This window comes from Stegostoma tigrinum, chromosome 30, assembly GCF_030684315.1.
Source record: "Stegostoma tigrinum isolate sSteTig4 chromosome 30, sSteTig4.hap1, whole genome shotgun sequence".
NCBI classification, from domain to species: Eukaryota; Metazoa; Chordata; class Chondrichthyes; order Orectolobiformes; family Stegostomatidae; genus Stegostoma; species Stegostoma tigrinum.
Window position 1 is genome coordinate 25,292,078 of NC_081383.1, and position 26,909 is coordinate 25,318,986.

Below are 26,909 nucleotides of genomic sequence, written 5' to 3' on the forward strand. Positions count from 1 at the left end.
AAATTCTCCAACAGCACTGCCTCTCCTGAACAGAATGTATTTGCTCAGTTAGATATTTAGTTGGGCATTGTAAATTCAACAAGGTAGCAGCTTTACTCAAACAGGGGAGCAATGGCAGTGGCCAAGAATTGAACTAACTATTCACAATAGCACAATGAAAGCCCATGGACTTGTGTCTTCCATTTGATTCCAAGACCTTGATGGTCAGACTACAGACGATACTCCAAATTATTTAAGCTGAAGGCTTTCAGTAAGACAGTCGGTGCAAACCTCATGATCGAAGACTGGTCAACAAGCTATAATGCTGCCATCCCAATATCTTGTCCCTCACTGCAAAATGGAGATGCTTGCCCGTAGAAGGAGAAACAAAAAGACTGCAACAAATTTCTGGTGGGATTTAACTATAACAGTTAAATATCAATTTTGGGCCCCCCCTTTGGGATGAGCACCTTCAGTACTGTACATAACCATTCCCATTTTTACCTGTTCTTTCATTGTGTAACGGTGGTTAATACAACTTTCCTGTTGCAGGACAGAGTGTCCAAGGAAAAGTAAACAAATAATAAACTTCCAGGCTAGGGATCTTTTCACAGCATCAGGGATCCAGATTCGATTCAGCCTGGGGATGACTATGTGATGTTTGCACGAGTGCGTCTGCTGCGTTTACTGAGTGCTTTCTGGTTTAGTCCCACAGACTAAAGATGTGCAGGCTAGGTGGATTGGGCATAGTAAATTGCCCTGTACTGTCCAGGGATGTGCAAGTCTAGGTAGATTAGTCATGGTAGATATGGAGATAGGGTGGTGTGCTGGGTCATGGGATGGGAGATCTTCAGGCAGTGTAGACTGTATGGGCTGAACGGCCTCTTTCTACATTGTATGAATTCCATGATTTCATTGGTGTTTGTGAAAGGGATTCCCATAGGAGGAGTCAGCAAACAGGAGCAGAAAACAAAGCCTTGGCTTATTGAGGAATCCCTCACTGCTTTCCCCAAATAATCGAGGTTCTGTAAACATGCAAGTAATGCATGGTTGCATCTGTACAAAGGTTACAAAGGTCCAGAATATTTGTGTGATCACCAAAGTAGAAGCTCACTCTGTTTTGTAGGAATCCAGGCATCCACAGTGACATTATCCCCATTGCACTAAAAATGAGGGAGCTTGGATGAAATCAAAGATCCACAAATTTCTACTCCAATCAAACTGATACTATTTTCCTAAAGCAAAATCATTGCCATTTGATTTTTCAGTGCTTATCACTGGTCCGAGCAGACAGCCTATAAAAGATCCCTCCTGCAATTAGCTTGGAAGGATGTGGGAGAAGGAAATCTTCATGGCACACAAACACTGCTAAGGCAGCAACAGCTGTCTGGGCTCCAGTTATATCGTGCTGCAATGATGCAACTCCACGATAGACCATCTCATAGAACATAAAACATAGAAAAGTACAGCACAGAACAGGTCCTTCAGCCCACGATGTTGTGCCGTGGAATAATCCTAATCCGAAAATAAAATAACCTAACCTACATTCCCCTCAATTCACTGCTGTCCATGTGCATGTCCAGCAGTCGCTTAAATGTCACTAATGACTCCGCTTCCACGACTACCACTGACAAACTATTCCATGCGCTCACAACTCTCTCGGTGAAGAATCTCGCTCTGACGTCTCCTCAATACCTTCCTCCTAACACCTTAAAATTATGACCCCTTGTGGCAGTCAATCCTGCCCTGGGGAAAAGTCTCTGGCTATCGACTCTATCCATGCCTCTCATTACCTTGTACACTTCGATCAGGTCACCTCTCTTCCTCCTTCTCTGCAGAGAGAAAAGTCCGAGCTCAGTCAACCTCTCCTCATAAGACAAGCCCTCCAGTCCAGGCAGCATCCTGGTAAACCTCCTTTGCACCCTCTCCAAAGCTTCCACATCTTTCCTATCATAGGGCGCCCAGAACTGGACACAATATTCCAAGTGTGGTCTCACCAGGGTTTTGGAGAGCTGCAGCATAACCTCGTGGCTCTTAAACTCGATCCCCCTGTTAATGAAAGCCAAAACACCAAATGCTTTCTTAACAACCTTATCCACCTGGGTGGCAACTTTGAGGGAGCTATGCACTTGAACACCAAGATCCCGCTGTTCCTTCACACTGCTGAGAATCTTGCCTTTAATCCTATATTCAGCATTTAAGTTCGACCCTCCAAAATGCATCACTTCGCATTTATCCAGGTTGAACTCCATCTGCCATTTCTCAGCCCAGCTCTGCATTCTGTCAATGTCTCGCTGAAGCCTGCAATAGCCCTCGATACTATCAACGGCACCTCCTACCTTTGTGTCATCAGCAAACATACTAACCCACCCCTCATCAAGTGAGTATGTCCAGTTTTGTGGAGGGATGGAAAATTTGATGAATTTTGGGGTACTGATGTGTAAGAAAAAAATGCTTCCAGTATCACTGCACCAGTTTTTGGTGCTCTTCATGAATTAATCCTCAACTGCAATAATTAGGGTTTTTGGAAGCCTCAAAGAAAGTTATATTGTCACCAGTCCTTATGAGAAGGCTCATATGGCAGTTGTACAAAACAAAATTAAGGAAGTGGATTATTGGGAAATGAAACAAAAAACGCAAACCTATTTATACTCATAACATAATATCCTTGCAAATGCAATTAACAAAAATAATTCCCTTTAAGGGAGTCAGTTGAGCATGCCAAGTCCCCAAGACTCCTCATCTGCCCACTTTACAAAAAAGATATTGGAATGTAGGCATCTGAACTAATTACGAAACAGCTTTTCATGATTTTCTTGCCCTGGGCCATTTTTATGGAGGTGGTCACTCCAATGACTTTGGCCAGATCAGATATCCAGTCACATGACTGGATTCATTAAGTAGAACGGAGACAAAGGAGATAACTCTCTCTAGTTACAACACTGCTATGGTTTGGATAGGAACAGAACCAGGCATTCACCAAGTCAAGCCTGCTCCTCCTTTCAATACAGTCATGGCTGATCAAATACTTCCTTGCTTTTTACCCGCTCTAGCCCCATAATCTTTTATGCTTACTGATAATCAAAAATTGTTTGATCTCTAAATACTTGGAAGATTGAGCTTCCACAGCTCTCTGGGGTAGAGAATTCCAAAGATTCACCACCCTCTGCATAAAAGTACCTCCCCCACCTTCTTGGAGGAAAATGGCATGCCCCTCATTTTTACATTGTGCCTCCTGGGCTCCAACAACAGGAGAAAGCCATGGATTGCCATAAACTTGCTTCCTAATTAATTAAATGTCAAATTCATTCTGAAAATGCATTGTCTTTGTTTCTTTATGTCCATTCTTGGTCTGGATATAACTAAAATTCGCATTGATGGCAGTAAATATTAGTAAAAAAGCATCTGCAATCAAGTATTGAAAACAGGGTGAAAAGATAAGGAAAAAAATCTTACACAAAGTTACGGAAGAAGGTTATGACTTATTTATGCACTGATGTAACTCCTTCAAAATTGTTTACCTTGTCTTGCAATCCTTTTTTACATAGCTTTTCAGGTTTTTCACAGTTTTCAGGACTTTTTCTGCCAGATGTCTGTTATAGGGATGAACATAAATATTCAGTAGTCAATTAGCTGATTCTTTTTCTAAAGGCACCTATTTACAGAACAACATTCAATTACTTATTCCAAACATATTTGTATTTTAACATAAAGGGGAGGCAATGGCCTAGCGGTAATATCACTGGACGGTTAGAGAGAACCAGGTAATGTTCTGGGGACAGGTCGGCACAACATTGAGGTCCGAAGGGCCTGTACTGTGCTGTACTGTTCTATGTTCTATGACTTGGGTTCGAATCCCGCCACGGCAGATGGTGGAACTTGAATTCAATAAATATGTGGAATTAAGAGTCCAATGACGACCATGAATCAAATGCCACTTGTCAGGAAAAACTCATTTGGTCCCCTAATGCCCTTTAGGGAAGGACAGCCATCCTTACCTGGTCAAGCCTACAAGTTGCTCCAGATCCACAGCATTGTGGCTGACTCATAACTGCCCTCTGGGCAATTAGGAATGGGCAATAAATGCTGGCCTAGTCAGCGACACCCTCATCCCATGTATGTATAAAGGAAAAACAAAATTGATAATCTTCATTCGTTCCTCAATTTAAAGGTATTTTGTTTTATTTCAGCGCACCATAATAACTGCCATTGAAGAGCAAATAGGGCAAGTGGCTCAAGGGATATATAAAAAATAGACTGTTGAAGCATAAGTAGGCCAATCAGTCCCTTGGGCCTACTCCATCTTTTAACAAGATCATGGTGGATCTGACTATGGCTTCAGCTTGGCAGTGGCACAGTGGTTAGCACTGCCGCCTCACAGAGCCAGGGACCAGGGTTCAATTCCACTGTCCGTGTGAAGTCTGCATGGGCTTCCACTGGGTGGTCTGGTTTCCTCCCACAGTCCAAAGACATGCAGGTTAGGTGGATTGGCCATGCTAAATTGCCTGTAGTGTCTAGGGGTGTGTAAATTAGGTGGATTAGCCATGGGAAAAGCAGGATTACAGGTAAGAGGGTAGGCGAATGGGTCTGGGTGGAATGGTCCTCTTCGGAGGTGCGGTGTGAACTTGTTGCGTGGATTGGCCTGTCCCCATGCTGTAGGGGTTCACATAATCCTGTAGGTACCAAGCAAGTGCAAGTTAAGAACTGATCTACCTTGGTTTGTTAAGCTCTGCTTCTCCTGAACAGCCTCCAAGGAATACAAGACTGCCCTGTGCTGATTTCTCCTACAGATGTACCTGACCTCTGTCAGCCACTATCCAGTACGTCCATCACAACAATGTACTTTCAGTTCATAGGATGCCTAGCTAATTAAGAAAAATGGTGCAGGGAAGTTCTATGCTAAATCCATTCCTCTAACACTGGCTGTCAAGATTATGAGTATCTCTACTGGTAAGCGCTGTTGATTTCTTGCCACTTCAAAGGGATAGAAACAATTTATAGAAAGATATTGACAGGTTAAATAAGTGGCAAAAGATCAGCAAATGGAACATAATGTAGGAAAATGAGAACTTGTTTATTTTGGAAGGGAGAACAAAAGTACAGAGTATTATTTAGCTAGGGGAAAGCTGCAAAACAAAGGGATTTGGGGGCACTTGTGCACAAAACACAAACAGCTAGCAAACAGGTGCAGCAGGCAATCAGAAATGCAAATGGGATATTACCTCTTATTTCAAAGGAGTTGGAGTATTCACCCCCAAAAGGATATTAATGACCCAGGTAGCATTTTTCTTAAACAATCAATAAATTGACATTAGGCTAGCTTTTTGTTCCAGATTTTTACTGAATTCAAATGTTGGGATTCAACCCATGTTCCCAGAACATGGGACTTGGGGCTCTGGATTACTACCTCACTACCTCACTAACAGTGATGAAGCCAGCTGGTCAACAGTCGGTTTTTGTTGTTTTGGTGAAGACTGCTCGACCGGAAATCAAAACAAGTCCTTGTACTTCTTTCAGCAGTGCTGCAGACTTGCTTGAGTTAGAATGATGAATGATTTGGCCCTTGGTTTAAAGACTCATCAAAAATCACCACTCTCACCAGTTCAGCATTCCATCAGCATGGCTATCAAGTGAAGCTTAGGTTCACAACCTTCCAAGTCCAAGGTAGAAAAGCTCATAATCGGAGGAGGGAAACGGGTCAGCCAAAAAAAAAACAATGGATAGCGAAGAAAAACATGACATATACATGCTAAAAATGTGAATCACTTCACAATCCAATTTCAACCTCAGCTGACGTGACTGTTCCACTGTGAGATGGAATTCCCCACCTGGCGGCATTGAGAGTCCATCTACAGCGCATGAACAGCAGCACTTCAAGAAGACAGCACGCCAACACCTTCTCAAAGGCAACTAGGGATCAGCAATAAACAACAGCCACATCCCATGTATGAATAAGAGGAAGGAAATCTTACTGCAAATGTACAAGTTGCTGGTGAGACCACATCCACAGTGCTATGAGCAGTTTTGGCCCCCTTAAGGAAAAATATAATTTCACTTGAGGCAGTTCAGAAAAGGTTAATGAGGAGGATTCTTATTATGGAGGGACTGTCTTATGAGCAAAGGCTAAACGGGCTGGGAAATTACTCGCTGGAGTTTAAAAGAATGAGACACAATCTCATTGCAACTTACAGGGTTCTCAAAGGGCTTGACAGGTTAAATGCTGAGAGGATATTTCCCCTCATGGGAGAGTATAACATCAGGGTGCATAGTCTATCTCTGCATCTGACAGGTGTTTCATGATTGCTTGGCTCTTTAAAAGTCAATGCAAAATTTGTTCTGACAATTAGTCATTTTCATTTCCTTTTAATATTTCAGGTGTTGCAATTGCGGAAAGGTGCAAGCTACAGTCTTGTGAGTGAACATTAACAGGTTTTATTAAGACTGAGATAAGGAGGAATTTTTTTTCTCCCTTAGATGACTGAGTGTCTTTGGAACTCCTTGCACTCACAGTTGTGGAGGGCACAGTCCTTATGTAGAATGGAGGTGGAGATAGATAGATTCTTGATCAGTCAAGGAATCAAGGATTATGGGGAGAATGGAGGAAAGTGGACATGAGGAATGTCAGATCAGCCATAATCCTATTGAATGGTGAAGCAGGCTTGATGGGCCGTATGGCCTGCTAATGTTCTAATGGTCCTTTGGTCCTATATTATGTGATACGTATCCTCCATCATTTTTAAGATTTAAGCTAATTTTCCTTTACTTCGATCTCAACAATAATAATGGAAGATTCAGCCAGATGTTAGAGAACTGTTTAGGCAAGTAGGGCATTTCGCTGTCCAGGCCTGCTCTGCCATTCAACAAGATCATGGGCTGCTGTGCTTAAGTACCATATTTCAATCTACCCCGATTAAAAAGAAAATCCCCCTCAACTCTGACCTAATAAGATCATACTTAATTTAAAACAGTGACCCCGCCACAGTACTGGACTCACGTGTAACAGAAAACATCCTTTCAATGTCCACTTTGTCAACACTGTTCAGAATCTAAGAAACATCAATCAAATCAGCCTCACTTTTCTAAACTGCAATGCAAACAAGCCCAGTCTGTCTAACCTTTCCTCATAAGACTTTCCTCAAATACTTCCTTAAATAAGTCAACCAGAACTACACAGCATTTGAGGTGTGTCTCACCACTACCTTGTATAATTGAAGCATAAATTTTTATGTTCAAATGCTCTCTGAATAAAGGATAACATTCCATTAGCTTTCTTAACTGCCCTGAACCTGCATGTGTATGTTTTGTAGCTCGTGCACTAGATCAAGTACACTAAGAGTTCTGCAGTCGTTCTTTATTTAAATAACATCTCTTTTAGTCATCATGCTTTTATTTCCATCTCAGTAATTTATATAAATAGTATAAAGTTATGTACCCAGCACAGCCCCTCTGCAGAACTCTGCTCGTCATATCCTGCCGTTCTGATATGGAGCCAGTTGTGCATTCTCTCAGTTTTCTACCAGCCAGTCAATCTTTTATCCATGATAGTATGTTACCCTCTACAGCATGATCTCCTACTCTATGCAATAGCCTTTTATGTGGAAATTTTTAAACTACCTTCTGGAAAACCAAGTACAGTACATCAATTAATTCCCCTTTATCTAAAATTCATGCTACTCCTTCAAAGAATTCCATAAATTGGTTAAACAGAATTTCCCTTTCACAAAATCATGCTGATTCTTCCCAAGAGTTTTTCCCCCAGTGCCCAGTTAAAATCTTCTTAGTGAATGACACACATAAACTAACTGATCCAAAATGTCCTGTTTTTTGCCTCCCTTGCTTCTAGGAGCGTTTACATTGTTACCTTCCAGTCTGCTAGAACCTTCCAAACTCCCAAATTTTGGAAATTAAAAGCAATACATTATTAGCCACTTCTTTTAAGATCCGAGGACGATGTCCACCATGAGCTAGCGACCAATCAACCTGCAGCTCCATTGGTTTGCTCAGTATAACTTCTCCAGTGATTACAATTTCACCAAGTTCCTCTTTGCCTTTAACCTTCTGACTTTTTCTCTATCACCTATAACGAAGATGGGTCCTGCCTGAATATTGGAGATCCAATTGTTTTCCCTCGCTGCATCTGACAGGTGTTTCATGATTACTCGGCTCTTTAAAAATCAATGCAAAATTTGTGCTGACAATTAGTCATTTTCATTTCCTTTTAATATTTCAGGTGCTGCAATTGCAGAAAGGTGCAAGCTACAGTCTTGTGAGTGATCATTAACAGGTTTTATTAAACATAATTGTTTATGACACATGATGAAATGTCATGCAAACCCAACCTAACAGTACATCAGGATAGACAGGAGGGCTTTGGTTTCAATTCCAGGAGATCTGACATCACTTTGACATAACTTTTCACTTTCACACACAATTAATTAATGATTTACCCCAAAATAGAGTGTCCTAGCAGTAAAAGGCAACTAATGAAGAACAGGGATACTGTTGGATAGTTTCCTGCAGAATTAACTAACCCTGATCAAGGAAAATACAATGTCTCATGGATAATATACTTTTGAAATGGTTGGTGCTGTAGAATAGGGAAACCATCTCATGCATGTACCTTATACAAGATTGTTAACATGGTAATTATTCCCAATAATATTGTTTATAGCGAGTTAAAAGCAAGCGCAGTCTTCATTTAGAATGGGTTTAAGGGAGGGAGCTAATTACAGAACAGTACAAAAATGTAATTCAGTCTCCTCTTTAAATCATACATTGCTTTTATATTTCAATAATATTATCACAGGACACCAAACTAGCAATACAGACCAAAGTCAGTCTGCACAATGTGCCTGTGACGATTCTCTGAAAGAGCTCTCCAATTAGCCCACTCCATCATTCTTTCCTATACTCCTCTACTTTAGATTCCTTTGGAAGGTAACGTTTAATCTGCTTCCACCATCCTGTCAGGCAGCTTGGGAAACTCCATCTAATGGTTAAAGCATGGACATGCAGATGTGATCCAAAGTCTCAGTGAATTTGATATGTTATATAAATACATTAATTCCATACTTAGAGAAAATGAATCAGCTTAAGACATTTCCTGCCTGATACATAACACACTCAGAAAAGCCACTTAGCTGCTGGGGATGTGAGAGAGAGTTATTAAAGGAAACATGGGTCTCAATTTCTCAAACAAAGTGGCTGGTCCTCACTTAGCTTGAAACATTCTGAAGCAATCTGACTGTCTTGTAAGAGTACCGGCACAAACTACTGGTTTATATTAACAAGGGCTCAGTGCACTGATTAAAAGTGGTACTTTTTCCCCATGGATTAAATGATTACTTCAAAATATAAATCTACCTAGAAACAGAGAATCATAGAAATTTAAGCCCTCCAGTCTGTTCTGTGATTCAGTGAGACCAATGCTTACCTAATATCTAGCAGAATATGGTTTAGCTCTAATTTTGACTACGTCTCAAACACTGGACATATACTCTTTCAAACTACCCTGGCTGTTGCCCTTAAATGTTTTGAAAAGTTTGATCAAATCACTCTTTACCTGTTTAAATTCTAGGGAATAGAACACTATATTTGCATGATCTCTCTTTGTAATTTAAGCTTTGGAATCGAGGTTTCACCATGGTAAATCTATATTTCACTGTCTCAAATGGCATGGTGCCTAAGAACAGTCTACAATACTCCAGATGTAGTTGATAACTTCTACCTCCTGTATTCTAAACTTTGAAATATGAGTGTTATAATACTATTAGAATCTGTTGAACATAAAGTTGAAATTCCTGTTAACTACTGAAAGAATAAAATAACAAGATTCCACGTTTAAGCAAATTATTTTACTGTACGAGAGTCTAACAAAGAAAATGTTACTCCCTAAACACTATTTTAGATTATCAATTTATATTTATAACACTGAGAAAAACAATAAACATGATGACACGTATTTTGAAATTGTAATTGTCAACTGAACCTGCATTTAGTTTGACTTCCTTTCAGAAAGTCTTTAGTCACTCATCACGCCCTTGATTATTCCTTCCGGTCCTGGGACCAAATTAAAATGCAACAGTTTTCAGGAATTTAATTCTGCTGTTACCCTGAGGTGAGCGCTTTCTTGGAGCTTTCCCATTAGGCACCAGACAAGTGAGCTTTTCTGGACTTCTTAAGTACCTCATGATTGGGACACTCCAACTCAAAGACAGGATTCACTGCACACTGGCTGACAGCCTCCACCTGAGAATTCCTGACATCCCTTTTTGCTTCTAGTCTACAGCAACTTTTCAGCTCTCATCAGGAAACTGTCCTTCCCTGCCTGCTGAACTCAGGGTGTCCCCCCAATGTAGGTGCCTGCTGCTCCAACTGATGAGACCGTCTGGAAAATTCCACAACTTATCAGGATTCCAACCCAGTCTTTCAGAGCACTCATCTTTTTAGCAGGAGGCTAGCTGAGATGGCTAATGGACATCAACCTTAATTAAACTTTAAGGTCAAACCCAAAACTGTTAACCCTGAGGTCAGCATATATAATTCAAATTCTGATGAAGTCAGGGCAAATCTGCTCAAATGGAAATTCTGCAGTTCCCCAGCTATTTACATGCAGTTATTGTTTGCTGGTTTTTCTACTCTGGCCTTAATAAATAAGCACAGATTAACCTTTGAACTGCCATTTCTTGAGGCGTTCTAGCAATCTCTGAAGCCCAGCATTTTAATGATCTTACTTGTACAAATTTAATCCTCTGAAAATTGAAAATTATCTTTAAAATATTAAAGAGACCAGCACTCCAGTAGATTTATGATTAGTTCTTGTAACTGCTCATGATATTTTCATCTGTATTCAGACTCAAAAAGCTTTCTGGCCTACTGGTGTTTCAAGCTTTTCGCTATTTAGAAATTGTTGGTGTCCAAAATGTTTTTGTTCCAAAGTGATGAACCCATCACTTACTTACATTAAAATACAGTTTTGCTCATTCACTTAACCTATTAATATCATTGTTATTTATTATCTTGTTTATGGTATTCGTGAAACTGCCTTTATGTCACTAATAAACTTGCACATAGTATGGTCATGTTGCATAAAATATCTTATTCCTGGGTTAAAAAGATTAAAACACTCTTCGGGGTACACTGGCACTTAGGTAATGTGAGAACTTCTGAGTTTTTACTCTTGAATGCTTTAGCAATTTACCTGCATGCTACAATTTAACCAAAGCCATGTTCGTAAACATCAATAATGTAGTACAGAAAGTCTAAATTTTGAGAAGTACCTTGTTATTAGCAGCTACGTGTTTCTGTGGCTGGTCCAGGGTGTTGACGTTGGAGTTCTCGCTACTTTCACTTCCACTGTCATCACTTAAACTCAATCTGAAACAAAAAAGCATACATTATAACTGATCAGTCTTGAGAGAGAAACCCATATTGCTAGTATTGGAGTCAAAATCCCGATATTCTAGATTATCTAGACTGTCCCCTGTGCCAGATTACCTCATTAACACCCTAGAGGGAAGAAATGTCATTAGCAATATTTCAGATGAGAAAAGATTTTTAAAAAGAAAAGTGTATTCCATTACAGAAGAAGTAAACCACAAATGAGAACAATGGCAGCTGGATCATCCTGTTGTATTCACTTCTGAAACTTTGTTCTTGACTACTTTGGCAAATCACCCATTTATGAATTTCTCAACAAGCTGCCTTCATAAGACCAAATGAAATGTCCCAATCTACTTTTCACTTCTGTTAAATCCCTTTGCTTTAGATACTCATCATCATGTGTCATTTTGATTGGATCAGAAATTACTCACTCTATCTTCCATCACATGAAATATATTTCCTGCTCGTTATATCAGCTTATTTATGCGTCAGTTTGCTCAATCGACAGCACTTTCATCTCTGAGTCAGAAGACTGTGAGCTCAAGGACCACGATAGAATTTCAGCTCATCACCAATGTTCCCTTGAATTTTTGCTGTTCCTACACGGATTCTGAGTTACATGCATAGTACTTTTAAACCAGACTAGAAATCTTACAGTGGAGGATGAGACAGTTTACGGGGGTTTCTCAGATGCTGTATGGATGTACAGCTTACAGGAAACATTGCTCACCACTTGAGCAAACGTTCCAAAACTGGATGAAAGGGCTATTCCACTGGAAGAGGCCAAGTTTTTCAGATATAACATTATGAAGGACATGCACAGCTCAAAGAAAACACTGCAGACATTGATAAGGTTCAACGTGTGTCAAACCCTCCAGTGACTGCTTATTCTATTTGTTCTCTTCATTCTCAAATTTTCATCACTTTCATTTGGTTAGCAGGATGTTTTATTCACAGAAACCAATTAGCATGTAGAGAGTGGAGACTGGAACACTCTCCTCATAATACTATTCTATGCTTAACTAATTCAGACTGCTCAGAGGCACGCTTACCAAGCAAACATTTGGGCAGCCTCCACTCCCTCTAATTATATGCAGTAGTACCAGTGAAGTTAACCAACTCAAGTCATGCAATAGACATTCACATTTTTCTGGCATCCTCCCTGCCACATGTCCAGCTGATTATGTAGAACTGATTGACTTCAGAGGCCCCGCAGGGCTCTGTCCCTGGGCCTCTACTGTTTATAATTTTTATTAATGACTTGGATGAGGGGATTGAAGGATGGGTCAGCAAATTTGCAGACGACACAAAGGTCGGAGGTGTCGTTGACAGTATAGAGGGCTGTTGTAGGCTGCAGCGGGACATTGACAGGATGCAGACATGGGTTGAGAGGTGGCAGATGGAGTTCAACCTGGATAAATGCGAGGTGATGCATTTTGGAAGGTCGAATTTGAAAGCTGAGTACAGGATTAAGGATAGGATTCTTGGCAGTGTGGAGGAACAGAGGGATCTTGGTGTGCAGATACATCGATCCCTTAAAATGGCCACCCAAGTGGACAGGGTTGTTAAGAAAGCATATGGTGTTTTGACTTTCATTAACAGGGGGATTGAGTTTAAGAGTCGTGAGATCTTGTTGCAGCTCTATAAAACTCTGGTTAGACCGCACTTGGAATAGTGTGTCTAGTTCTGGTCGCCCTATTATAGGAAAGATGTGGATGCTTTGGAGAGGGTTCAGAGGAGGTTTACCAGGATGCTGCCTGGACTGGAGGGCTTATCTTATGAAGAGAGGTTGACTGAGCTCGGTCTCTTTTCATTGGAGAAAAGGAGGAGGAGAGGGGGCCTAATTGAGGTATACAAGATAATGAGAGGCATAGATAGAGTTGATAGCCAGAGACTATTTCCCAGGGCAGCAATGGCTAACATGAGGGGTCACCGTTTTAAGCTGGTTGGTGGAAAGTATAGAAGGGATGTCAGAGGCAGGTTCTTTACACAGAGAGTTGTGAGAGCATGGAATGCATTGCCAGCAGCAGTTGTGGAAGCAAGGTCATTGGGGTCATTTAAGAGACTGCTGGACACGCATATGGTCACAGAAATTTGAGGGTGCATACATGAGGATCAATGGTCGGCACAACATTGTGGGCTGAAGGGCCTGTTCTGTGCTGTACTGTTCTATGTTCTATGTTCTATATTATGTAGAATAATGCTGAAAAATCAAAATGCCTAGTGTCAGATCTACACATCCGGTTAAGTCAGGAAGAAAAGCACCCCTCACAACCATTATTAATACTTTAGCATACTACCTATGCATCAGGGAGCACTGAATGGATTCTGAAATTATCTTGTTGGCATTTTAAACTCTAAAGGTATTATTCCTCCACTTTTCTGAGGAGGACAGTTGCTGTAAAGTACAAGTCTGATCCCTCACTAGATGAATCCTGAAAGCTCCTCACTAACATAGTGGGAGCATATATTGCCACCAACCCTGAAGCCTCTGCATGGCTTTCTATTATCAAATGGTTTGAAGCTGTTTGATTTTACTACAAGAGGGACCTTGAATCCCAATAAGATTGTTTTAGCACATCTTCCAAAGCTGGACTTCCAACCTTCCAAGCATCAAAAGAACCACCATTCTTCATCATCCTCCAATGTACCATCAAGAATAATTACTCCACGTTACTGCCGCAATCACAACTTGCTCCTTTTTAGTGAGCTACAGACCTTTAAATACTGAGCCTGCATTGGATTTAGTGCTCCTGTCGCACTACTCTAGAGAAAATCTTTCTCAGGTTTTACAAATTATTCAAAATATTGGGTGGGGTATATATCACAAAATTCAGTATGGTTCATCTCTTTACTATGGGAGCAAGAGTGTCCATACCACAATCACCTTTTTCTGTCAAGATTTCAAAATAAAGTTTTAGAGTTTAAACAGTGAGTTCTAGGATTTAGTTTCAGTATCAAGAATGAATTTTTGAATTAGATTTGAAATCACAATTATTCTTACAGGTGGAATTCAGAAGGACACAACATCTATTAGGTTAAGCAAATCACAAGTATCTGTTCCTCAATGGATAGAACCACAGTGCTGTGGATTAGACAGAAAATAAAATAAGACATTCTAAATAGCAGACCTACACAGTCATGCTGATCAAATCTGAGTTCAATGGTTAAGATTTTGAGAAGATTTAATTGTAAATACAAAGAAACTAGTTGCATAGCTGGAAAAGCTTAAAAACAAGGGACCATAGAGTTATCAAATTAGAGCTGGGTCATTCAAGAGGGAAAATGAAAATATTTGTTTCGCATGAATGACAGCATAAATATAGGATAAAAACCAAAAGAACCGTAGATGCTGTAAATCAGGAACAAAAGCAAAGTTTCTGGAAAAGCTCAGCTGGTATGACAGCATCTGTGAAGGAAAAAACAGAGTTAACACTTTGGGTCCGGTGACATTCTTTTTCAGTGTCTGCCAGTTATTCAAAATATTGGGTGGGTTATTTATCACAAAATTCAGTATGGCTCATTTTTTCACTATAGGAGCAAGAGTGTCCACGTGCGTTTGTGCTTTCTGAGGAAGGGTCACCGGACCCAAAATATTAACTCTTGTTTTTCCCCTTCACAGATGCTGCCAAACCTGCTGAGCTTTTCCATCAACTTTATTTTTATGCATAAATACAGGACATTTTTTTCTATCAACAGACAGTGGATTTTGGGATAATTGGAGATTTCAAGGCTGTGGCGAATACATTTTTGTTCGGCAAGGGTACCAAAGAATGGAGCTATGATGAATGAACAGAATTGAAGCATACATCAACAGTGACCTAATTAAACGTCAGTACAAGCTTGAAAGGCTGAAGGGTCTACTTCTGTTTTAATGATAGCCCTGGAGAGCGGAAAAATTACACAAATTCCTACAAAGTCACTAGATGAAAAATAGCAGCTGGTATTTTAGTTATACAATCTTTTAAATAAAAATAGTTGCCAAAGTGCTGTTTATTTTGTGCATTCTCTTATACAAGCAAGAATAAAATTGGTTGAAAGTATTACATTTATACTACAGTGCACTGTAATGTTTAATAGACTGATGAACCAGCAAAAAAAAGACTAATTATTGTTCAGAGATAATGGGAACTGCAGATGCTGGAGAATCCAAGATAATAAAATGTGAGGCTGGATGAACACAGCAGGCCAAGCAGCATCTCAGGAGCACAAAAGCTGACATTTCGGGCCTAGGCCCTTCATCAGAGAGGGGGATGGGGTGAGGGTTCTGGAATAAATAGGGAGAGAGGGGGAGGCGGACCGAAGATGGAGAGAAAAGAAGATAGGTGGAGAGGACAGTGTAGGTGGGAAGGTAGGGAGGGGATAGGTCAGTCCAGGGAAGACGGACAGGTCAAGGAGGTGGGATGAGGTTAGTAGGTAGATGGGGGTGCGGCTTGGAGTGGGAGGAAGGGATGGGTGAGAGGAAGAACAGGTTAGGGAGGCAGAGACAGGTTGGACTGGTTTTGGGATGCAGTGGGTGGAGGGGAAGAGCTGGGCTGGTTGTGTGGTGCTGTGGGGGGAGGGGACGAACTGGGCTGGTTTTATTTATTGTTCCCTCCTCTAATGGACAGGAATCTTGTTTCAGAATAATAGAAAATGCCAAGCCTAGATTTTCAAGTCTATTCCCAATGCATTATCCTTAGTATCACAGAGGTGATCAATTTGATCTAACTGTTATATCACATTCAGGAAGCAGTGCATGTGTATGCAGCATAAAACAACTGTCACAACGAGGGCCACATTACCCAACTGAAGTATTGGTACAGGTTGAGTTTTCTACCAAATTAAGTATCTTGCTAATACAATTATGAACATGGGCAAATTATCAGTAGGAGAGGGAACAAGTATTACAAAAAAAATTAAAAGATAAATCAAGAAGAAAAGAGCAACAAGAGAGATAAAACACAAACTGACGGAACAGCAGCAGACTAAAGACAGGAAGGAGCAGGATTAAATAAGGACAGCATGAGCAGAGGTGTCCCAAAAGCAAACAGACAATGATTGAACTGCTTCAACAAAATTAAAGAGTGATATCACAAGAAACAGTGGGTTTTTCTCTGTGTCTCCTGACTGGATATCGATTGTGATCAAATACAACTTAAACTTTTCAAAGATAATTAACATTTTAAAATTTCCAACCTAAGTGTTTTCACTTAAGAGAGTTAAGTGAGTCTGGTTGCTGGCTGACATACGAGTAAGATTTTTCTTGTTTATACTCCAGTGGGAGTACAGGTAAAATAAAATTAGAGCTCCAGATTGTATTGCATTAAGGCACATCTCAGGAGCTCTGACCTGTCCTGCCAGATGTGGGAAATCCTAGGTGGTGCTGGAAGCTCATTTACGGGAAATGCCCCCAGCTGGAGTATCGCAAACTTTGGGTTTTGGAGTTTGTGCAGCAGCTGAGGACACTATAGTGTGTGCGTGCATGCTTGCGTGAGACTGACAGATACATGGAGAGGACATCTCAACAAGTTGTCACCCCGCAGGCAGGAACTGCAGGCAGGAAAGGAATAGGTGACTGCCAGGTAGAAGGAAAGGACCAGATGGATCTTGGGAGAATCACCCCAACCGAATGGACCTCACTTGTAAACCATTTCTCGGCCTTCAAAAATAGTGAGAAAACAGTTTCATGTGAAGGAGTGGCAGAGCTGAGCCAGGGCAGTAAGTTGTTCAGGTACTCTGGGGAAGGGGGAGGGGCAGCAGGGAGAAGGAGACAGGAAGAAGTGTGGAAGGGCAATAGTGGTCAGAGTTTGTCAGTAAAGGTAGAAGACAGATGTTTCTGCAGCTGTGGACATGACTCCCGGATGGTATGTTGCCTCCTAGCTGCTAGGATCAAGGATATCACAGAATGGTTGCTGGACGTTCTGAAAGTGGTAGGGTGAACAGCCAGAGGTCACAGTCCATGTTAGGACCAATGATATAAGAAGACAGAGAAATTAGGTCTTGCAGTAAAGCTGTAGGGAGTTAAAGGAGGCAGTGCATTGTGGTAACGTGACTAACAAAGAAGGGTCTAGGCCCAAAACGTCAGCCTTCCTGCTCATCTGGTGCTGTTTGGGTTACTGTGTTCAACCAGCTCTACACCTTGTTATCTAACATTCTGGGGCCATGGGTTTGAATCACATGGTGAAATATGAATTCAATTTTTAAAAATCTGGAAGAAAAAAGCTAGCATATGACAATAATTGTTGTGAAAACCATCTGGGTTAACTTGTGCCCTTTAGGAAAGGAAAACTGCCACTCTCACTTGGTCTAATCTACACATGACTGCAGTTCCCCATTAAGTGTGATTTACTCTTAACTGTCCTCTGAATGCACACATACCATGAATAAATAACAAAAGGTAAAAAGTTCAAAAGCAGGACTTCAAAGGTAGTAATCTCTAGATTACTGCTAGTGGCACACACAAGTAACAATAGACATTGAAGGATACAGCAGTTGAATGCTGCAGAGATGAAAAAGGAGGAGAGCTTCAGATTCCTGAGGCATTGGGGTTGGAGCCAGGGAGGCTGGGACTTGTACATGTTGGGCACAAGCAGGTCCCGCATCCTCCCATGATAATAAAATGTGAGGCTGGATGAACACAGCAGGCCAAGCAGCATCTCAGGAGCACAAAAGCTGACGTTTCGGGCCTAGACCCTTCATCAGAGACCGAAACGTCAGCTTTTGTGCTCCTGAGATGCTGCTTGGCCTGCTGTGTTCATCCAGCCTCACATTTTGTTGTCTTGGAATTCTCCAGCATCTGCAGTTCCCATTATCCCTGCATCCTCCCATAGTAGTTTGCTACTGGTGTTAGGGTGGATTTAATCTCCACTGGCAAGGGGAATGGAATCCTAATACATAGTTCAGTAGGGAGAGAAGCTGAGATGCAAGCTCAAATATAAAGAACTGAATGTGGAGACAGAGGAAACAATGTAGGGGAGTATTTTGGAGATAGGGACCTCACTTATCATTTTCTGCATCTATCCTAAATACAAGAATGGACCTGGAACAAAAAGTTCTAAACTGAGGGAAGGCTGATTTTACTCAGATTTAATTCGACGAATAGGGAGCAGCTACTTGCAGATAAAACTGTGTCAGAGCACTGGAAGTTATTCAAGGAGGAAATAGCAGGAGCACAGGGCAAATATGTTCTTGTAAAGACAGAGTGGGAACAAGACTGGAGAATCCGAGATAACAAGGTGTGGAGCTGGATGAACACAGCAGGCCAAGTAGCATCTTAGGAGCACAAAAGCTGACATTTCGTGCCTAGACCCTTCATCAGAAAAGATGGCGAACCCTGCATGTCAAGAAGCATATAAGTTAGAATTAATAAAAAAAAGAGTAGAACAGGTGTTCAGTTTGGCAAGTAGGACAGTTACTCTACTATAAAAGAAAGGCAGCTATCCTGATACTGTTTAAATAGCTGGTTAGGCTACAACTATAATGCAATTCTGGTCACATAAGACAAAGGATGTGACTGCACTGGAGAGGGTGCACAGGAGATTTACCAGGACGTTGCCTAGGCTGCAAAGTCTCAGCTATGAGGATTGGACTGTTTGGGGTTGCTTTTCTTAGAGCAGCAAAGGGCAAGAGGGGACCTGATAGAGTTGTAGAAGATTATAAGTGGCATGGAAAGGACGGATGGGAAGGCAATATCCAATACTAAAGTGGTCAATAGCCAGGAAGCAAACATTTAAGATAAGCGGTAATTGGCAAAAGCACGATTGAGAAGAAATTTGTTTTATTCTTACGCAGAGGGTGGTGGCAGTCTAGAATTCACCACATTTGAACAATATCTAGGTATTCACTTGCCATTGCCATAGATTCCAAAGCTGTGGGGCAAGTGTGATTAGTGTGATCTGATCTTTTTTGAGTAATTTTGCACGTGACACCAAAATTGGAGGTGTTTGGACAGCAAAGAAGGTTATCTCAGTGTAGAATGGGATCTTGACCAGATGGGCAAATGAGCCGAGGACTGGCAGATGGAGTTTATATTAGATAATGTGAGGTGCTGTATCTTGGAAGGGCAAATGGGGAGGCATGGTGGCTCAGTGGTTAGCACTGTTGCCTCACAGCGCCAGGGATCTGGGTTCGATTCCACCCTTGGGCCACTGGCTGTGTGGAGTCTGCACATTCTCTGTGTCTGCATGGGTTTCTGCCAGGTGCTCTGGTTTCTTCCACAGCCCAAAGATGTCCAGGCCAAGCAAATTGGCCATGCTAAACTGCCCATAGTATTCAGGGATGCGCAGGTTAGGTGTGTTAGCCATGAGAAATGCAGGGGGATGGTTCTGGGTGGGATGCTCTTCAGAGGTCAGTGTGGACTTGTTGGGCCGAATGGCCTGTTTCCACACTGTAGGGATTCTATAAAATCATGGCAGAACTTTTACACTTAAAGGCAAGGTCCTGGGGAGTATTGCTGAACAAAGAGACCTTAGATTGCAGATTCATAGTTCCTTGAAAGTAGAGCCACTTGTAGCGAGGCAGCATTTGGTACGCTTGCCTTTACTGGTCAGTGCATGGAATATAGGAGTTAGGAAGTCATGTTGCAGCTGTACAGGTCATTGGTTACGCCACTTTTGGTAAACTGTGTGCAATTCTGGCCTCACTACTATAGGAAGAATGTAGTGAGGCTTGAAAAAAGGATCTTTGCATCCTCACTCTCCACTGGAGTCGTACCTGAGGACTGGAGAGAGGCAAATGTAATTCCTCTCTTCAAGAAAGGAAATAGGGAAATCCCTGGCAATTACAGACCAGTAAGTCTCATGTCTGTCGTCTGCAAGGTGTTAGAAAGGATTCTGAGGGATAGGATTTATGACCATCTGGAATGAGCATGGCTTGATCAAATGCAGTCAACACGGCTTTGTGAGGGGTAGGTCATGCCTCACAAACCTTATCGAGTTCTTTGAGGATGTGACTAGAAAAGTTGATGAGGGTCGAGCTGTGAATGTGGTGTATATGGACTTCAGTAAGGCATTTGATAAGGTTCCCCATGGTAGGCTCATTCAGAAGGTCAGGAGGAATGGGGTACAGGGGAACTTAGCTGTCTGGATACAGAATTGGCTGGCCAACAGAAGGCAGCGAGTGGTAGTAGAAGGAAAATATTCTGCCTGGAAGTCAGTGGTGAGTGGTGTTCCACAGGGCTCTGTCCCTGGGCCTCTACTGTTTGTAATTTTTATTAATGACTTGGATGAGGGGATTGAAGGATGGGTCAGCAAGTTTGCAAATGACACAAAGGTTGGAGGTGTCGTTGACAGCATAGAGAGCTGTTGTAGGCTGCAGTGGGACATTGACAGGATGCAGAGATGGGCTGAGAGGTGGCAGATGAAGTTCAACCTGGATAAATGCGAGGTGATGCATTTTGGAAGGTCGAATTTGAAAGCTGAGTACAGGATTAAGGATAGGATTCTTGGCAGTGTGGAGGAACAGAGGGATCTTGGTGTGCAGATACATCGATCCCTTAAAATGGCCACCCAAGTGGACAGGGTTGTTAAGAAAGCATATGGTGTTTTGGCTTTCATTAACAGGGGGATTGAGTTTAAGAGTCGTGAGATCTTGTTGCAGCTCTATAAAGCTCTGGTTAGACCACACTTGGAATAGTGTGTCCAGTTCTGGTCGCCGTATTATAGGAAAGATGTGAATGCTTTGGAGAGGGTTCAGAGGAGGTTTACCAGGATGCTGCCTGGCTTATCTTATGAAGAGAGGTTGACTGAGCTCGGTCTCTTTTCATTGGAGAAAAGGCGGAGGAGAGGGGACCTAATTGAGGTATACAAGATAATGAGAGGCATAGATAGAGTTGATAGCCAGAGACTATTTCCCAGGGCAGAAATGGCTAACATGAGGGGTCATAGTTTTAAGCTGGTTGGAGGAAAGTATAGAGGGGGTGTCAGAGGCGGGTTCTTTACACAGAGAGTTGTGAGAGCATGGAATGCGTTGCCAGCAGCAGTTGTGGAAGCAAGGTCATTGGGGTCATTTAAGAGACTGCTGGACATGCATATGGTCACAGAAATTTGAAGGTGCATACATGAGGATCAATGGTTGGCACAACATCGTGGGCTGAAGGGCCTGTTCTGTGCTGTACTGTTCTATGTTCTATGAAAGGGTTCAGAAAAGATTTATAAGGATGTTGCCAGGTTTCTAAAGTTTGAGCTACAGGGAGAACGTTAATAGGCTGGGCCTGTTTTCCCTGGAGCGTTGGAGGCTGGGGGGTGACCTTATCAGGTTTATAAATCGTGAGGCAAATGGACAGGGTAAATATACAAGGTCTTTTCCCCAGAGTGTGGGGAAAGACTTATAAAGTACCTAAGGGGCAACTTTTTTTTGTTATACAGAGGGTGGTGCGAGCATGGAATGAGCTGCCAGAGGAAGTGGTGGAGACTGGTATAATAACAACATTAAAAAGACATCTAGACGGGTGTATGAATAGGAAGGGCTTGATGGATATGGGCCAAAGGCTGGCAAATGGGACTAGGTTTATTTAGGCTCTCTGGTTGGCATGGATAAGTTGGACCGAAGGGTTTGTTTCCATGCTGTACATCTGTATGATTGGCAAAGACAAATTGGGCCAAACAACCTCCTTCTGTGCTATTAATGCCCACGAATCTACATTGATTTGGGCTTAACAAGAACACTGTCAAGAGATAAGGCAAGTCTAAAAAAATACACTTTCACTCTTCTGAAGTACGTAAAGACTATTAATTGATTATAACTAGTCTCCAGTAGTAAATCTCATCTTGGGAAGCCTTTTTTAAAAGGGTTATTGGTGCTTAGACTTGGTCAAGGTATACAAAGGTGATCAAAATTTCTACCTTGGGTCCAGAGTGCACAGCTTCCAAACAATGGATGAAACACAACTGAACTTTCTGTCACATTCCCATCTGTTAAGCTCACCGACCTGTGATCTCTGCTAACTGCGATGTTTTTTACAGGCCTTTCCTCCTCGGAGCTGCTGTCGTCATCAGAGCCTTCCGATTGGATTTCCTCTACCATAGACCGCAGGGGCCCTGGAGATAAAAGAAGTTGAACAGAGATCAACAACTATAGTGATGATCAAGTGGCATCTGTCTCTCCCCATGTGGCTTAGTGTAATAGGCACCAGCAGACACTGAGTTATATCAACCTGAAATGAAACCATTTGTAGGATCAGTCTCCTACAGATACCTACTTTCACCTTTTGAAAAATCAGTCACAAGAAAGTCACTGCCAAAACTTCTCATACTCAAATGTGTACACACACTTTTCTCAGCTGTTTCTAGGTGGACTTAGGCACAAAATCAAGACACACGAGCAATGCATGCTTTTTATCTTAGAAAAACTTTCTATTTTAGAAACTAATGAGGTTTATAGTGAAATATACAAGCAAGAGATAGCCTATTAATGTTAAAGTGCTGCTACATCCTTCTCAGTTTCATTTAAAAGACCAATAGCTGGTGCTGGGGAAAAATTTAAACAATTTGACAACAAATCTGGAAGAAGAAAACCTGCAAAATAGAGAGAAATACAATGCTTCCTCATCCTTCAGTGCCCAGCAGGGTAGCATCTCTATAGTTATCCAGTTGTTGTTGCTCTCTGATACCTTGTAATCTCCATCCTCACCCGTACACTGCCATGCTTTCAGACAAATCTGACTGAGCTCTCTTTGGACTGGCATTAGCAGGAATAGCTATGCATACCAGAAGTTACAGTTATTCACTTACATGGTCGTTTCTTTTGAGGCAAAAGGAGTATGTCCACGCATTATACCTTTTCCACTGGGAAAAGGGCTACAGAGACAGCCCATCCTGACTGCAACTTAAAGGAAATGCCCCAACCAATCAGAATCAACTTGCCTGGTTCGGATTTCATAAGTTAACTAAAACAGGAACACTTCCTATTTTTAATCTCCATGCCAATCACAGCCCAACTAATCAGCAAACTCTTCCCATGCTACAAATTGTTGTGTCCTTTCTAAACTTGGTTTTCGTAAATTTCAGTCCAGATGGGTGCAGGAAAAAAAGGTTGGTTTTCATGTCCCTTTTTAGCAATGTCAAAGTTCTGTACTCCCAGCAGGAATTCCTGCAAGGTCTGCAATGTTCAATACTAGGACTTAACTTTTCATGTTAAATTTAGACTGAAATGTAGGGAACATGATTAAGGAGCTTTCAAGACATATAAAATTGACTTATCGGTTGATAGACAAGATGATAGAGGTTGACTGCGGTGAGTTAACAACAGGCTGGTCAGGTGGGCAAAAACTAGCAAATGGAACTCAATCTAGAAACGTGTGCGTTAGTGCATTTGGAGAGAGTGAATAATTAAAGGGTATGCACAATAGATGTTCGGAAACTGAGAGGTGCACAGGAACAATGTAAAGAATAGCTTCTTCAGTGCTGTATATTTTCAATATTTCTATTTGTGATATGAGGAGATGAAAGTGTCATCAGCAAAGGTCCCATCTGTGTTCAAATGATAGCATGAAGGGCTGGAAGCTAAAGATGTGGATAGGTGGGATGATTTACAGGGAGGGTAGTGCTGACGCAAGAATAGCAGGCACAGAATACAAAGGAGGCAATATTGACCAAAGGGCTTGTTTCCGTGCTGACCCTATGGTGTTGGGTCTGGTCATCTATGAGGCCACTCTGGCCAGGTCCTAACGCTCACTTTGCTTTGGATATTATTGAGCCATGTCCTCAATTGGTGAAGTTCTTTCACGTCACAGGAAAACAGTACATAGGAGCAGGAGTAGGCTAATTCTCCCTGTCAGTCTGCTTCACTTTTCAGTAAGACCATGGCTGACCTGGTTTGTGGTTTCAGCTCCACATTCCTGTCTGGCACTACCTCATTACCCTTGAGTTTTTATCATCAGTACTGACAGAAGTTCAATCACTCTTCCACAAAATTCTAGAAACACAATAGAAGGCTGGAAAGAAGAGCGATCATCATAACATGATGAAGCAACAAACAAACACTTAAGATTAGAAGGCAATATTCAAGTCAATGAGGAAACAACTGAAGCAAATTCACTGAGGGGCAACGGGGAAGGTACGCAAAGAAAAATTACCCTGTCTACATTCATGCTATATACTTGGTCATATTTATGCGCAGTTCAGGATAGAACTGGAGAACTAAAATATGTCTGCGAACTGTCGTCCTAAACAGCAATGTTGAGAAAATTCCATACCTTGTCTGTGGTTTTGAGATGGTGCAAAATCAGAATCTGAGCTTGAATCTGAACTTGAACTTGAGTTGGACTGACTGGTCCGTACAGACTAAACAGAGAAAAGAGTATAAGTCAGTCATGAAAATTATCAACAGCTTATTATCAACAGCTAATAAACTGAACTCAATATCAATTAACTGCAGTTCATTTTTAAGTTCTGGTGAGAACCGGATGGGTGCAAGGTAATTGCTCACCTTAATCTGTAATTAGCCACAGTCCAAAAAGGACCATTTGGTATTTCCCTCCATTAAAGAGACACAATTGGTTATGTACAATTTAAGGAATATCTCTTCAAAAGCATCTGTAAAAGGAAATGAAGTAGCCACCACGAAACGCTACAGTTGTTACAGGGTTTGAACAGTTGCATTATTCTGTATCTGCAAAAATGACTTTCAAGTACAAGCCCCATTTGCTAGCTACCAATCTGGGACAAGCAGTAAGTGGCAACTTGTTGGCAAGTGTAGTTGTGGTCACATGCCAGTGCCAAAAATAATCTCATTGGCAAAGCAAGGGAATGAGTAGTTTAAAGAGGAAATTTCAGTGGGGAGGAAGGGATATAAATATTGGGGATCCACAAATCTTCTTGAATGCATGTGGAGTTGGTGGGGCGAGGGGTATTACTTGTCTGAAGATGCTCAATTTGGGTAGAAGCCTGCAGATTGACCAAATGCTTTGAACAGCAGTGATTTATAGGAGCTTTTACATGAATATGCCGAAGGGAAACAGCCAAGTAACTTGCTTCCACAAATGACATTCTGGTCAGACTCTACTCAGATTGCAGTTTTAGATTTTTAGTTTTACAGGTTACTTTCTTACATCATTGCTCTCCAATGCAAACTTGCATTTACAGGAACCGAAGTTTGGGCAGCTGTAAAAGGAACAAGGCAAGGTGCTGTCTAAAAGGTAAACAGACTGATTTAAGAGGCTGACTTAACAGACTGAGGAATTCAGTCAAGGTCTAATAGCAGCGAACATATTGCATTTACTTTTAAGGCCAACGATTTTCCAATTAGGGTAGAATGTAATCTATCCATCATCCTGATGGTGTACTTGCACCTTGCAATTACTTACATGCCAATAGGATAGACAAAACATACTGTCACAAATTATCACTCAGCATTATGTTGTATCAGGAAAACAAATGATAACATCGACTGCAGATCAACATTTAAAGGAATGACTAACATAACTTCAACACCGACAAACAGGAGTTCAACTGGAATGGTGTCATGGGTTTAAGATCATTTTAAAAATATATAAGTCAAATATACAGGCTGAATTAATCATTGGATTTCCACAAAAAAAACTGTAGACTGTTTCATTATGGGATGAATATGGGAATGAGTTACAGGATATTAATTGCTGCATTTTAAAACAATGTGATGGTAACTTTAACTGTAGGCTTTTCTGATGAAGGGTCTAGGCCCGAAACGTCAGTTTTTGTGCTCCTAAAATGCTGCTTGGCCCGCTGTGTTCATCCAGCTCCACACTTTGTTATCTCGGATTCTCCAGCATCTGCAGTTCCCATTATCTCTAACTCACTGACAGTTCTCTTTCACTGCTCCTGAACTACTATGGGTAGGAACACCTCTGCTGGTGCTTTTTTCACGTGGGGATGCACACATCTAAGTGCAGCATACTGCAGCACCTTTGACCAACCCATCTACTTGCTCCTACTCTTCTCCCAAGAATTAGTAGAAAAGAGGTCCTAAAGGAAATCTGTGGATTGGGGAATGGGTGGGACAATGGTAAAGAAAAATGACAGCCTCTCAGCAAACATCACAAAGACAGAAATGATTGTAGTTAATGCAGTGAAAAGTCAAATGAATTTATCAAAATAGAATATGTAGAGGTTTCTGCAAATCCTACCCATGTCGCTGGCTTCTCTAAATTGGATTTGCTTTGCTTTTTCCCCACTGTGGCCTAACAACCGCGGATACTTCTTTTACAACAGCAAGAACATGGAAGTAGAAATGACACTATACAGGACATATGACATTACCATGCCCTAATTCTGTATAGTTTGCACGTACTCATCCAAAAAAGAATCAGGTGGGCTAAGATCACTGAAATCAAAGACAGAAATATAGTGGATGCTAAAGCAGAGTCCAAAAAGAATGGAATTCCAAAAATAAAAAGGAGAAAACGCTGCTGAATCTCACCAGGCTGGCAGCATCCGTGGAGAGAAACAGAATTAATGTTGAGTCCCAAGCCTCTTATTCTGAACAGCCACATTACAGAGAGAAACAATTAAAGTTTCAAGTTCACAGATTCTGCCAGATCTGCTGAGTTTCTCCAGCACTTTTTTATTTCAGATTTCCAGCATCTGCAGTAT

The 26,909-nt window shown here is 41.4% G+C and overlaps 1 protein-coding gene across 2 annotated transcripts in view; it reads right to left on the reverse strand.

The window, feature by feature from the left end:
- mllt1a (MLLT1 super elongation complex subunit a) overlaps positions 1-26,909 on the reverse strand; it is a 99,143-nt gene that overhangs the window by 10,266 nt on the left and 61,968 nt on the right. Inside the window, exons 7-10 of one of the 2 annotated variants that reach the window (XM_048559977.2) lie at positions 24,536-24,623; positions 22,271-22,379; positions 11,259-11,355; positions 3,501-3,572 (exon numbers count right to left, since the gene is read on the reverse strand). In XM_048559977.2, the coding sequence (XP_048415934.1) occupies positions 3,501-3,572; positions 11,259-11,355; positions 22,271-22,379; positions 24,536-24,623 (366 nt within the window). Of the gene's footprint in view, positions 1-3,500; positions 3,573-11,258; positions 11,356-22,184; positions 22,380-24,535; positions 24,624-26,909 lie in introns of those variants that run through there. The other variant, XM_048559979.2, reaches the window with a different exon arrangement.